Raw genomic sequence first — 14,454 nt, 5'->3', positions numbered from 1 at the left:
TACTGAAGTGAGTAAATGTATTTATTATTATTTTGAATTTCCTCCAAATTACAGGGGAGCTCCATTCTCCAAATTCTCCTTGTAATATCCTCCCCTGAGTTAGATCATTTTTGCTCCACCACCACTCAAACAACCACCACAAATGCGCATAAAGTGTTTTATAGCTAAACTATATTACAAACATGTAATCTTATTTTCTCTCTCTGATTAAATTGATTGATTTGCTTAAATCCTTGAAAGGGTGCTCCTCTTTCCAAATCAGTAATTTGACCCAGCAGCCAACATTGCAGTCTCCAGGCAACAAGAGACGCAGAAAAGTCATAGCTGCCTTGACTTCGTCATAGTTATCCAACAAAGGCTCTGTGACTCAAGCAATAGTGGGTCTAATTCATTTTTTCTCTTGGTCTGTCACTCGGTGTCTGTTTTAAACGATGGCTGGAGTATGCGTTCCATCTGAGCCATCCTCTACGGATTTGCACCGGGTCAGACTTCTACAATCAAATGTAAACCGAGTTGGTGCAAGATGGATGCACAGGCAAATGAACTTGCCCTGCGAGAGAGGTCCCGAGGGAAGATATTACTTTAACAGCTTACTAGAACAACAGAGGAGTGCATTCTCGAAATTCAACCTACTGGCCCATCCACCTGCCGACAATGCGCCCTTGGCGCCTTTACGAGATGAGGTCTTGTTGATTGATCCGTGCAATGGGCATCTAAGTGCGGGGGCTGAGGTGGATTTGGCAACAAAAGGAAGACCTCAATTTATAGATATTCCTTATATTCCGTCTGGATTATGGGTCGCCCCCGGTTCCAGAGAAAGGCCCCAGACACCTCTAGTCAGGCCATCAGCCGGGACATGCGACCTGTCAGAAAACAAGGCATGGAACTCAAGGACAATGCCAGACGCAGCTCTTCGGGCCAGTCTTGGAGGTAAAATTAGAGTTTAAAGTAGCCTAGGACTAATTATAAAGCCTAATGTGAAGTACACTTATAAGGCTGACAGTATAGCATAATACACATAAGCCGACCCAATTCTTTAGGCAAATTTACTTATTTTGTTATAAAGACTGTATGTAAGTAAATCCAACATCTCACTGTAGCCTACCATGCCAAATAGGCTGGCAGTTTCCCGCACTTTACTAGCCTAATATGTCATCAAAAGGTTGGACAAGTCATTCGAAGGTGAAACCAGAGCCTCCCAAAATGCCATGTACAGTGAAATTCTTCGGGTTTTTCCCTGAAAGAGAGAACTTGGTATGTTATAACCCTATAAGTTTACATAATGATACATTTTCAACGGTTTCAAAGCAGTGAAGTGAAATCTTGTTGATTGTTGATGTGTTTGATTTTGAAGGAAGTCAGACCCTCTGGTTCCAGTCAATGGATAGAGAAGGCAGCACTGCGTTATATCTACACTTCAGTGGCTCAGAGGTCAGGTGCCACCCAGGACCTTCATATTTTCTCTCAAACACATTGTGCAGCAGAGTATAGTCACTGTGTTCCATTCTGATATGTATCATATGGTTTCTTTGACCTTTTGCATGATGGAGACCTTGCAACCATAGCATCCAGTTATATTCTAATTTGTGTATGTTTTCTGAATAACACACAAACAGTGTAGGCCTAAGTGTGTCACCATGCCTTGTAATATATTAACTTGCAGGGGCTATGAGGACGTCGGTTGGGACACAAAATTACCGCGGCGCCTGAAGCCCCCAGCAACCACCCTTGAGAAAATGGCAGACCCTGTGAATCAGCATTTTACCCAGAAGTGTTACCACAACAAACCAGAGCTGTGGCAGGTGAGTGCATGTGTCTAGAAAATACACAACACTGAAGTTAATTTAAATACTGTCCATCCCAATTGTAATTATAGAATTTGGTTTTAATGGGACATCCTAAACTAACAAATAATGTAAAAAATTGTGCTGCTTCTAACTCTTCTCTAAGGCGATTGGAGCCCATTGGAACAGACACCAGCTTCGTGCTAGGAATGAAGTGCGGAAACCTATAACATTGTGAGTGTTTTGGCCTAGCCTTATTTCATGATGTAATAACAAGAACGGATTTTGCTAGATTGTCTCGTTGAAAAAATAAGCCTGTTTTTTTTGTTCTAAGATTGTTTCATTTTATTTCACAGCACCAGTCCCTGCCCAAACACCTGTCAAATTCCATTGTATGGGTAAGCAGTTCTAGCCTCTGTTTGTGCTATTGGCAACTTTTAGTAATATATATATATATATATATATTATTTTTTTCACATCAATTTGTTTGTTTGTAGGTTCATGTGTAGGCTAAAGCAGTGCCTCTATGGAAGAGTGAAAATCTGTCTCTGAGTGTGACTGGACTTGCTTTTTGTGTGTCCTCTTTATGTTATTGGAGTGGTGTGGTGGGATCCATGAACATGGACAACATAGATAAGACAGGACATGACTTCTACCCCTTGACTATGCAGCGGACCACTTTGCCCCCATACACTCCCACGGCACAGTATGTATCTTCATGATGTACACTACGGGTCAAAAGTTTTAGAACACCTACTCATTCAAGGGTTTTTCTTTATTTTTACTATTTTCTACATTGTAGAATAATAGTGAAGACATCAAAACTATGAAATAACACATATGGAATCATGTAGTAACCAAAAAAGTGTTAAACAAATCAAAATATATTTTATGTTTGAGATTCTTCAAATAGCCACCCTTTGCCTTGATGACAGCTTTGCACACTCTTGGCATTCTCTCAACCAGCTTCACCTGGAATGCTTTTCCAACAATCTTGAAGGAGTTCCCACATATGCTGAGCACTCTGCGGTCCACCTCATCCCAAACCATCTCAATTTGGTTGAGGTCGGGGGATTGTGGAGGCCAGGTCATCTGATGCAGCACTCCATCACTCTCTTTCTTGGTAAAATAGCTCTTACACAGCCTGGAGGTGTGTTGGGTCATTGTCCTGTTGAAAAACAAATGATAGTCCCACTAAGCCCAAACCAGATGGGATGGCGTATCGCTGCAGAATGCTGTGGTAGCCATGCTGGTTAAGTGTGCCTTGAATTCTAAATAAATCACAGACAGTGTCACCAGCAAAGCATCCCCACACCATAACACCTCCTCCTCCATGTTCTTGCCATAATATGGACTTTGTCTTTTACCAAAAAGGGCTATCTTATGTATGCCCCCCCAACCTTGTCACAACACAACTGATTGGCTCAAACGCATTAAGAAGGAAATAAATTCCACAAATTAACTTTTAACAATGCATACCTGTTAATTGAAATGCATTACAGGTCACTACCTCATGAAGCTGGTTGAGAGAATGCCAAGAGTGTGCAAAGCTGTCATCAAGGCAAAGGGTTGATATTTGAAGATTCTCAAATATAACATTTGATTTGTTTAACACTTTTTTGGTTACTACATGATTCCATATGTGTTATTTCATAGTTTTGATGTCTTCACTATTATTCTACAATGTAGTAAATAGTAAAAATAAAGAAAAACACTTGAATGAGTAGGTGTTCTAAAACTTTTGACCGGTAGTGTACCTTCACTGATCATTATACACCACACTGCCCAATATAAAGCATACACCTTCACTTATACAAGATACCTTCACTAATAATACACAAAGCATTATTGGTGGCATTGAAGAGTCTAGTAAGATTGGAATCACACTCAAACGTATTATCTGTTTGTTTATAGTTTCATTCATTAAATTGTATTCTATTGGATATACATCAACATTTTTTCCATTGTGGACTATATGCAATATATGAATAATGTGCAAATGTATAAAACTTGATTCTCTAATATTTTTGTCCCAGCCGCCCCACCATCCCTGGCTATACCGGCAAGGCTCACTATGATGGTGCTCGGTCCTCTGGGTTCAGTCTGCCTCTTCTACCCAGCTCTGCCCCAGGGTGAGTCCCTAGTACCCTATATGTAGTCATACACAATGATTCATTACCATATTACATATATGTCAACCTCATTCAGCTGTGTGGGACATACAGTATGTGAAACAAGTGCGTTCTTTCTCATTCACATTGGACAAGGATTACCACTATAATCCATTAGAGGGCATCCTAAACTCTCTAACAACATCTGCCTCAGGCTATTGCTATGGCTGTGAACCCCAAGGCATCCATGGGCTTGCCTGTGATTGCGCTGACAATTCCTTGATAACAAAATTAAAGTTTTTAGTAGTGTACACCCAGCTTGTGTGGGCCCTATGGTACCTTTATTTCACAAAGGAATGTTCTGTTTTCTCCTTGAGCTACACTATATATACAAAAGTATGTGGACACCCCTTCCAATTAGTGGATTTGGCTATTTCAGCCACACCCGTTGCTGACAGGTGTATAAAATCGAGCACACAGCCATGCAATCTCCATAGACAAACATTGGCAGTAGAATGGCCTTACTTAAGAGCTCAGTGACTTTCAACGGGGCACAGTCATAGGATGCCACCTTTCCAACAAGTCAGTTAGTAAAGTTTCTGCCCTGCTAGAGAGCTGCCCCGGTCAACTATAAGTGCTGTTATTGTGAAGTGGAAATGTCTAGGAGCAACAGTGGCACAACCGCGAAGTGGTAGGCCACACAAGCTCACAGAACGGGACCGCCGAGTGCTGAAGCGTCTGTCTTCGGTTTCAACACTCACTAGTTCCAAACTGCGTCTGGAAGCAACATCAGCACAATAACTGTTCGTCGGGAGCTTCATGAAATGGGGTTCCATGGCCGAGTAGCCACACACAAGCCTAAGATCACCATGCGTAATGACAAGCATCGGCTGGAGTGGTGTAAAGCTCGCCACCATTGGACTCTGGCTTCACCATCTGGCAGTCCGACGGACGAATCTGGGTTTGGCGGATGCCAGGAGAAAGCTACCTGCCTGAATGCATAGTGCCAACTGTAAAGTTTGGTGGAGGAGGAATAATGGTCTGGGGCAGTTTTTCATGGTTCGGGCTAGGCCCCTTAGTTCCAGTGAAGGGAAATCCTAACGCTACAGCATACAATGACATTGTAGACAATTCTGTGCTTCCAATTTTGTGGCAACAGTTTGGGGAAGGCCCTTTCCTGTTTCAGCATGACAATGCCCCCGTGCACAAAGGGAGGTCCATACAAAAATGGTTTGTCGAGATCGGTGTGGAAGAACTTGACTGGCCTGCACAGAGCCCTGACCTCAACCCCATCGAAAACCTTTGGGATGAATTGGAACGCAGGCTGCGAGCTAGGCCTTATCGCCCAACATCAGGGCCCAACCTCACTAATGCTCTTGTGGCTGAATGGAAGCAAGTCCCCGCAGCAATGTTCCAACATCTAGTGGAAAGCCTTCCCAGAAGAGTGGAGGCTGTTATAGCTGCAAAGGGGGGACCAACTCCATATTAATGCCCATGATTTTGGAATGAGATGTTCAACGAGCACATACTTTTGGTCATGTAATGTATATCAGTTCAGAACCACGGCAGGTAGCAGAAAAGTATGTTTTTATTTCAATAATAATCCTGCAAAAAAACTCAAAATTAGAAACAACAAACTTCAAATAAAAATATATTTATTTTGAACTGTGACATGATGGCTCAAAAAGAGTATACTGTCTTATTTAAAATTTGAAGGAGTTCTGATGACAATCTAAGCAGCAAGCTAGCTGCCAATCGTATCACTTGAAAGTTTCGGGAATTAAAGCTGATCCACATGACTACTTGTTTATCAAATGGATAATTCGTATTGGCTCAAGCTTTTCAAGTCCTGTCATACCATAGCAATTAGCACCAAGAAAATAGTTTGGGTTTCAGTTATAAAAGTTGTTTTTATAGCTTTCCCAGGAATGTTGCCTGAACACAATCTGGATGTTTTGAGAATGTGTTTAGGATGACTTTTATTAATGTCTCCCCAATATACCCATAGGAACCATATTTCTTACATGAATGATTGTATGCAGTATGACAGTACCCATATTAACCGCAATATAATTACTCTGCTATACACAGTAGCTGAAGATAAGATATTCAACTATTGTTAAAATGAAAAGAAAGAACTGCTTGTAGTTTCAAATTAAAAGTAGTTATGTGGTTACATTTAATTTTACCAAGAAATCTAAATTCCATGTAAAAACATGGTATCTGTGCAACACCCATTTAAAATGCGGGGAATATGATCTATGACTATGAACTATGGACTATGATCGCTTATTGATGTCACTTGTTAAATCCACTTCAATCAGTGTAGGTGAAGGGGAGAAGACAGGTTAGAGATGGATTTTTAAGCCTTGTGACAATTGAGACATGGATTGTGTATGTGTGCCATTCAGAGGGTGAATGGGCAAGACAAAATATTTAAGTGCCTTTGAACGGAGTATGGTAGTAGGTGCCAGGAGCACCGGTTTGAGTGTGTCAAGAACTGCAACGCTGCTGGGATTTTAACGCTCTAACAATTTCCCGTGTGTATCAAGAATGGTCCACCACCCAAAGGACTTCCAGCCAACTGTGGGAAGCATTGGAATCTACATCGGTCAGTATCCCTTTGGAACACTTTCGACACCTTGTAGAGTCCATGCCCCAACGAATTGAGGCTGTTCTGAAAGCAAAAGGGGGTGCAACTCAATATTAGGAAGGTGTTCCTAATGTTTTGTACACTCAGTGTATATAAAGAATCTGTTTAAAAAAACGAATAATTGAAGTATAAATTCCCATAGATTTCTATAATAACCTGTTAATTACCATTGTTTCTGAAAAATCCTGTAACTTTGGTCAATTGCTGGGAGTTTTGCAACCCTACGATTGAAACATTTCCTAAATTAAAGTGGGTTCCTCAGAGACAGACAGACAGATATCTAGGTAATTATGCAGTCTGTTGTCAATACCTTAAACCATTTCACATGGTAAAACACAATTTGCAGATCTCACTTAGACTTTTCAGCAAAACTCTAAACACATTCTCATTCTCAAAACACATTCTGCACTCTAATGCACATGTCATCCATACTGGTAAACACAAGTGGCAACAATCAAATACAAATAGAGAACACATGTCATTGATTGAACACAGCCACTAAAAATTGATTTAACCTGTTTCAAATGATGCGACACAACCAATATAAGTCAGTTCAGAGAGCAAACGGGTTGTTGAAGGAGAAAGTATGAGAATGGATAGAAGAAACAATGTGAGAGGACGAGGACGAGTGCGTATGCGAGGTGGGCGACGAGGAGGAAGAGGAGGAGGAGGGCAAGAAAGAGGAAGAGGAGGACGAAGAGTCGAAATATCTGATGAAATTCGACCAACAGTCATAGACCATGTTCTTGTCCATGGACTGACAATGAGGGAAGCAGGACTTAGAGTGCAACCCAATTTGAGCCGATTTTCTGTGTCCACCATAGTAAGGACATTCAGAGAAGAGAACAGGTACAGTATACTACTGTATTTTTGTCCCTTTTAGTATTGTATACTGTAGTACAGTGCATTGTAGGCTGTATACTGTACAATGGACGAATTGTATGGCCCTGAACATTGTGCTTTCCATTTGTTAACAGTACTGACTGCTCAATAGATTTTGACTGGTTGCAGGTTCATATCAACAAAGAACAAGAATTACAGTATCACAGAGACAAAGGACACGTTTGTGAGATGCAGGGCACAGTACTGTAAAAATAGGGGTACAAGGAGGACGAAGAACAAAAAACAAAATTGCAAAGAGCAAAGCAGAGTAGTAATTTCTGCTCCATTTTGAGCTACTATGATAGAACATGTTTTCGTTCATCAAAAGACAATGACGGAAAAATATGATATTTGTTTTGAGATTAAAAATGTACTTCTCCCTGAGAACTGTATGTTTTGAACAATGTGTTTAAAAAATTTCGGTGTATTGTTTACTGACTGCTTGAGAGTGTATATCATTTTGATCACTTTGTTTATGATTTGAGAGCAGTGTTTGATTTTGAACACAGGTAAAACTGTTTTGAGGCGAATGTTTCATTTTGCGAGAGGAGTCAGAGGTTTTGTAAATAGTGCTTGAAGATGAGGTTTTGTGTTTAATGTTTTCAGGAAATGGAGCAAGGTTTCAGAAATTGTGTTTAAGCAATGGAGAAAAACTGTAATAGGAAATGACTCAAGTAAAAGTGAAAGTCACCCAGTAAAATCCTACTTGAGTAAAAGTCTAAAAGTATTTGGTTTTAAATATACTTAAGTATCAAAAGTAAATGTAATTGATAAAATGTACTTAAGTATCAAAAGTAAAAGTATAAATAATTTCAAATTCCTTATATTACAGTTTTTCTCGATTGTTTACACACATTTTCTGAAAGCATGCCTCATATTCTCAGAACTCTACACACAAATCAAAAAACACACACACAATGGGCAAAACCCCTCAATTCTCCAGCAAAATGAAACTTTACATTCAAAACAATGTTATTTCTTATCAAAATTGTATTTTGTTTTCAAATGACACACACAAACCATCATATGAATAGACATTTATAAGAACCAGTTGAACACTGATGTGCTCAATGTAAAACACTATGATGAATGGAAAACACTTATTCTCCATTCATCATAATGACTTAGGCCTTTTTTTGGTTCAGTGTTGCCATTACTACAGACAGTACATACATAAGTGTGTTGTAAAATATTTGAGAATATTGTTTTTATACTCAGAACACACAAATACACGGTAACAAATATATTTATTTTTTCCCACAAAAACAATGTACACAGTGTACATCCCATTCCCAACCAACACAAAGTTGCATATACAGTGGTCTACATACAAAACAGAAGAATTGAATGTATACAGTTACAGTAAAAAAAAAAATATATATATATATATGCTGCATCCTCTGTTCTGTTGCGGTCTGGCCACAGCACCTCATCCACATCACAAGCAATGTTTTCCCTGGCCAAGCAGCGGGGGAAATATTGCCTAGCATGGCGATTCTAGCCATGAAAAGCATCAGCTGCTATATCTCCACATGCGTCTTCCATAGCTTGGAGAAGAGGTATACGCGTTTGTGGATTTCGGTCATACACTTTCCATCTCCAGGCAGAAAAATATTCCTCAATAGGATTGAGGAATGGAGAATATGGTGGGAGATAAACAACTAAAAAGCGTGGGTGGGCAGTGAACCAGTTACGAACCAGAGCAGCCCTGTGGAAACTTACGTTGTCCCAAATGACAACGTACCTGAGCTGCTCTGGGCCATCTACCTGATCTGGTGGAATGAGTGTGTTGTGTAGGGTGTCCAGGAATGTGATCAGATGGGCGGTGTTGTAGGGGCCAAGGATAGCATGGTGATGGATGACGCCGTGGTGGGTAATCGCTGCACACATTGTGATGTTCCCTCCGCGCTGGCCAGGGACATGAACAATGGCACGCTGGCCGATGATATTCCTTCCCCTCTTTCGTCTTTTTGTGAGGATGAATCCAACCTCATCAATGAAGATGAACTGGTGCTGCACTGCAGCCACCTCTAGCTCAAGGACTCTCTGAAACACACATGACAATATCAGAAATAGACATGGAGTGGTCACTATTGTGAAGCACAATCATTATGATTACAATACTGAAATATGTATAATTTATACAGTGTTGAGAGTATGCATCAATTGTGGGATTGTATAGGACTCACTTGCACATAGTTATATCGCAATTCTTTGACTCTTTCTGAATTGCGTTCAAATGGCACCCTGTAGACCTGCTTCATCCTGAGATTATTTCTGCGCAAGACACGGTCCAGTGTTGATAAGCTTACCCTATCAATATTTTGAAATATCTCATTGTTTTCTATTATTTTTCTTTGTATTTGCCGTAATGTTATGGCGTTATTTTCTAGGACCATGTTCATGATTTCAGTTTCCTGTTCAGGAGACAGAACACATTCCCGACCACCTTGTGTTGGTAATCTTTCAGTTCTGCCAAACAAATAGTAAAATGCTGTAAATACAAAGTAGAAATACATTTCCCAAATACTTGAAACATACTTTATTTTTACAGTCCTACAGAACAGTCCACAGGCAATACTGTAATACTGTACTCATTGAGTACTGTATTGATATGCAGTACTGCAATTTTCTAGTGAGAGTAGATTTCTTACCTATTCTCATTTCGGAATGTCCGGATGATGGATGCTACAGTGTACCTGCTCAAATTTGGCTGTACTCTTTGCCCAGCCTCCCTCATTGTTAGACCATGGTTTACCACATGATCAACCAAAGTGGCTCGGATCTCATCAGAGATTACGGTCCTTGGCCTTCCTTGTCCTCGTCCTTGTCCTCCCCGTACTCCTCCTCTTACTCTCACTCCTCTGGCTCTGCCTCTGTTTCCAATGTTGGCATCCATTGCTCCAAAACAGAAGAGCTCACCTGTTGCCCTTTTATGCTAAAGCTCTGATTGCTAATTGTAAAACTGTGTGACGGGTGTTTGCCCATGTGATGAGTCAGTGTGCATATTTGAATGGCAGTGTGTTCATTGTGAAAACAAGAGATTTTCTGCATGAAAATTGTGCCAAATGCAAAGATTTGTGTGTAGTGTTTTGAAAAAAGTGTGTTGTAGAACTGCAATTTGAGTGTAAAGCAGGAATTGTGCTTGTAGTTTAGCAGAATTGGTTCAGGGGGTTGGTGCATGAGTTACATGTTGTGGTCATTGTGTCTCAAGTACCAGTATTTGTGTGTAAACAATTGAGAAAAACTGTAACCACACGGCCCATTTTCTTGTTTTTAAAATTTACGGATAGCCAGGGGCACACTCCAACACATAACTTACAAACAAAGTATTTGTGTTTAGTGAGTCCGTCAGATCAGGTGTGTTTAGTGAGTCCGTCAGATCAGGTGTGTTTAGTGAGTCCGTCAGATCAGGTAGTAGGGATGACCAGGGATGTTCTCTTGATAAGTGCGTGAATTGGACCATTTTCCTGTCCTGCTAAGCATTCAAAATGTAATGAATACTTTTGGGTGTCAGGGAAAATGTATGGAGTAAAAGGTACATTATTTTCTTTAGGAATGTAGTGAAGTAAAAGTAAAAGTTGTCAAAAATAAAAATAGTAAAGTAAAGTACAGATACCCCAAAACAACTACTTAAGTAGTACTTGAAAGTATTTGTACTTAAGTACTTTACACCACTGCCCTCTCCCCCTCCCCCCTTTAACCTCTCTCTCTCTCTCTCTCTCTCTCTCTCTCTCTCTCTCTCTCTCTCTCTCTCTCTCATCTCTCTCCCCCTCCCTCCTTTAACCTCTCTCTCTCTCTCTCTCTCTCGCTCTCTCTCTCATCTCTCTCCCCCTCCCTCCTTTAACCTATTTCTCTCTCCCCCCTCTCGTCATCTGTCTCCCCCCCTCCTTCCTTTACTCTCTCTCTCTCTGCCTGTCTGAGTCTCACCAATTTACCCATTGCAACTTTATCACCAACTTGTTTGCCTTAAATGCAATGTATTGACTTGTGTCAACTACCTTGATGCATATCGATGTATCAATATGCTTGACACGTATCTTTTTGCATTGAATGCAATGTATTGACAAATGCGTCATGACTCGTGATACATCTCTTTTTGTCAAGGCGTCACAGACTGATGCTTATCAATGATATCGTGTGTCATAGTCCATTGTTAGTGAAGTAAGGACTGTAACTTCAGGTGAACTCCATGTGAAGTTGTGTTTCCCATGTTTCTGTTAGATCTACATTATCCTAATGCTTGTCAGCTTTTGTGTCGCTTTTGGAAAAAACGGTTGGTGGCTAGAACATGACAGTGTCACCTAAAAGACTAACAGTTAAAGTTGTAACACAGGGAAAACAATGATTGACATTGGCACAGAATCACACTATGAAAAGTTGGAAGTATGGGAGAAAAATCAGGAAGAAAGAACCATTCATCATACTGCCAATCTTATAATAATAATAATATATGCCATTTAGCAGATGCTTTTGTCCAAAGCGATTTAGTCTTTTAAACATTTAAGTGTTTTTCATACTTACTTATACAAACTTTCATCCTTATTTCATAATGACCAAAAACAGTACACACTGCTACTTCTTTGTATGTTGAAGTCAATATGAAACCCAGATAGATAAGCTTAAACTGTACTCAAATTACAAAAGAAGAAGACCTGAACACAAATAATGATTAGGATTGGAATCTATGTAGCAGTATCAAATGGAACATGTATTGCATACTATAGGCTACAATAACAAATACAGTGCATTCGGAAAGTATTCAGACCCCTTGACTTTTTCCACATTTTGTTACGTTACAGCCTTATTTTAAAATTGATTAAATTGTTTTTTTCCCTCATCAATCTACACACAATACCCCATAATGACAAAGCAAAAGCAGGTTTTTAGACATTTTAGCAAATGTATTAAAAATAAAAACAGAAATACCTTATTTACATAACCTTTGCTATGAGACTCAACATTGAGCTCAGGTGCATCCTGTTTCCATTGATCATCCTTGAGATGTTTCTACAACTTGATTGGAGTACACCTGTGGTAAATTCAATTGATTGGACATGATTTGGAAAGGCACACAACTGTCTATATAAGGTCCCACAGTTGACAGTGCATGTCAGAGCAAAAACCAAGCCATGAGGTCGAAGGAATTGTCCGTAGAGCTCCGAGACAGGACTGTGTCGAGGCACAGATCTGGGGAAGGGTACCAAAACATTTCTGCAGATTGAAGGTCTCCAAGAACACAGTGGCCTCCATCATTTTGCCAAAAGGCACCTAAAGGACTCTCAGCCCATGAGAAACAAGATTCTCTGGTCTGATGAAACCAAGATTGAACTCTTTGGCCTGAATGCCAAGCATCACGTCTGGAGGAAACCTGCCACCATCCCTACGGTGAAGCATGGTGGTGGCAGCATCATGCTGTGTGGATGTTTTTCAGCGGCAGGGACTGGGAGACTAGTCAGGATTGAGGGAAAGATGAACGGAGCAAAGTACAGAGAGATCCTTGATGAAAACCTGCTCCAGAGCGCTCAGGACCTCAGACTGGGGCTAAAGTTCACCTTCCAACAGGACAACGACCCTAAGCACACAGCCAAGACAACGCAGGAGTGGCTTCGGGACAAGTCTCTGAATGTCCTTGAGTGGCCCGGACTTGAACCTGATCGAACATCTCTGGAGAGACCTGAAAATAGCTGTGCAGCGACGCTCCCCATCCAACCTGACAGAGCTTGAGAGGATCTGCAGAGAAGAATGGGAGAAACTCCCCAAATACAGGTGTGCCAAGCTTGTAGCGTCATACCCAAGAAGACTCGAGGCTGTAATCGCTGCTAAATGTGCATCAACAAAGTACTGAGTAAAGGGTGTGAATACTTATGTAAATGTGATATTTCTGTTTTTTGTTTTTAATAAATTTACAAACATTTCTAAAAACCTGTTTTTGCTTTGTCATTATGGAGTATTGTGTGTAGATTGATGAGGGGAAAAAAAACTATTTAATCAATTTTAGAATAAGGCTGTAACGTAACAAAATGTGGAAAAAGTCAAGGGGTCTGAATACTTTCGAATGCACTGTAAGCAGAGGAAAACCATCCCCCCAAAGTCAGGCAGTCTTGTGTGTCTGTTGTCCAGGATGTAAAAACCTGTTTCCTAGTTGGGCCTCTGTTGAGCAAATTTTACTGGCTTTTGGAGCAGCTCTCTCCAGATGGTTGAATCCAAAGGAGCTCGTGGTCATGGTGGTTTTTCACAACCCAGATCCATTTTCCTGGTGCCCAACACCCTGTGAGATCTGTTTCCTCTACTGATTAAACTGGCCTCCCATCTTTTTTCCAAAAAACTAAACAAAAGACAAGTTCTCGGATTGATTGATTGTCAACGCCAACATTCAGAGGCCTCTGGACTCTGGCCTATACTGTCGTTCTGATGTACCTTTTCCCTCCAATAATTTTTACAATCGCGTACAAGCATTTATTGGAACAATGTTGTCAATTTTCAAAACAGTGTACTTAAGATACAGAACTCCGTGGCCATTTACAAAACAGTAAATGCATTTTCAAAATGTATTTCCCTTCTCAAAGCATAAATACATTAATCAAAACTATATGATGAAGCGTAAAGAGTAGAACTAAAGAGTAGAACCAACTCACTTGCTTTTACAGTATGATTTGATTATTTTACCATATTAAAACAAGAGTTCAGTTCACATAACAGGGTTGACCTTAAACCTGAGGGACAAATGTAAATAAATCGAAATCACATTAAATAAGTAAAAATCTTTAGAAATTACTTTCCCAAAGGAACAAAATAACTAGGACTACGATGACGGTGAAAACTTGGGGTTATGTGGGTTAAAATCTGCCTAGAAGTTGGACAGACATGATGTGGGACATGCCAAAATGGGGATTTACAGAGAAAACTAATAATTTATTTGAAATAAAACACAATGCTAATGGAATTTTTTAACATGGTTTAGACCATAGATGTATGCGATCCAACTGTTAAATTGAGTGTTTTATAAAAATGTACAGACATA

General features: G+C 40.2%; 1 protein-coding gene across 1 annotated transcript in view; it reads left to right on the top strand.

Moving 5' to 3' along the window:
* Positions 1 to 539: 539 nt before the first annotated feature.
* The window catches only part of spmip7 (sperm microtubule inner protein 7), a gene marked incomplete at both ends in the record, with an annotated part of 33,844 nt that continues 19,929 nt past the window's right edge, over positions 540 to 14,454 (top strand). Inside the window, 8 exons of the mRNA XM_084167031.1 lie at positions 540 to 930; positions 1,163 to 1,254; positions 1,355 to 1,431; positions 1,664 to 1,802; positions 1,951 to 2,018; positions 2,141 to 2,182; positions 2,383 to 2,490; positions 3,821 to 3,916. Coding sequence (XP_084023157.1) covers positions 540 to 930; positions 1,163 to 1,254; positions 1,355 to 1,431; positions 1,664 to 1,802; positions 1,951 to 2,018; positions 2,141 to 2,182; positions 2,383 to 2,490; positions 3,821 to 3,916 — 1,013 coding nt within the window. The remainder of the gene's footprint in view (positions 931 to 1,162; positions 1,255 to 1,354; positions 1,432 to 1,663; positions 1,803 to 1,950; positions 2,019 to 2,140; positions 2,183 to 2,382; positions 2,491 to 3,820; positions 3,917 to 14,454) is intronic.

Source organism: Coregonus lavaretus (assembly GCF_964263955.1).
Source record: "Coregonus lavaretus genome assembly, chromosome: 1".
Classification (NCBI taxonomy): Eukaryota; Metazoa; Chordata; class Actinopteri; order Salmoniformes; family Salmonidae; genus Coregonus; species Coregonus lavaretus.
Note: the sequence above shows the minus strand (reverse complement) of the source record. Positions and strands in the feature narration are given on the sequence as shown.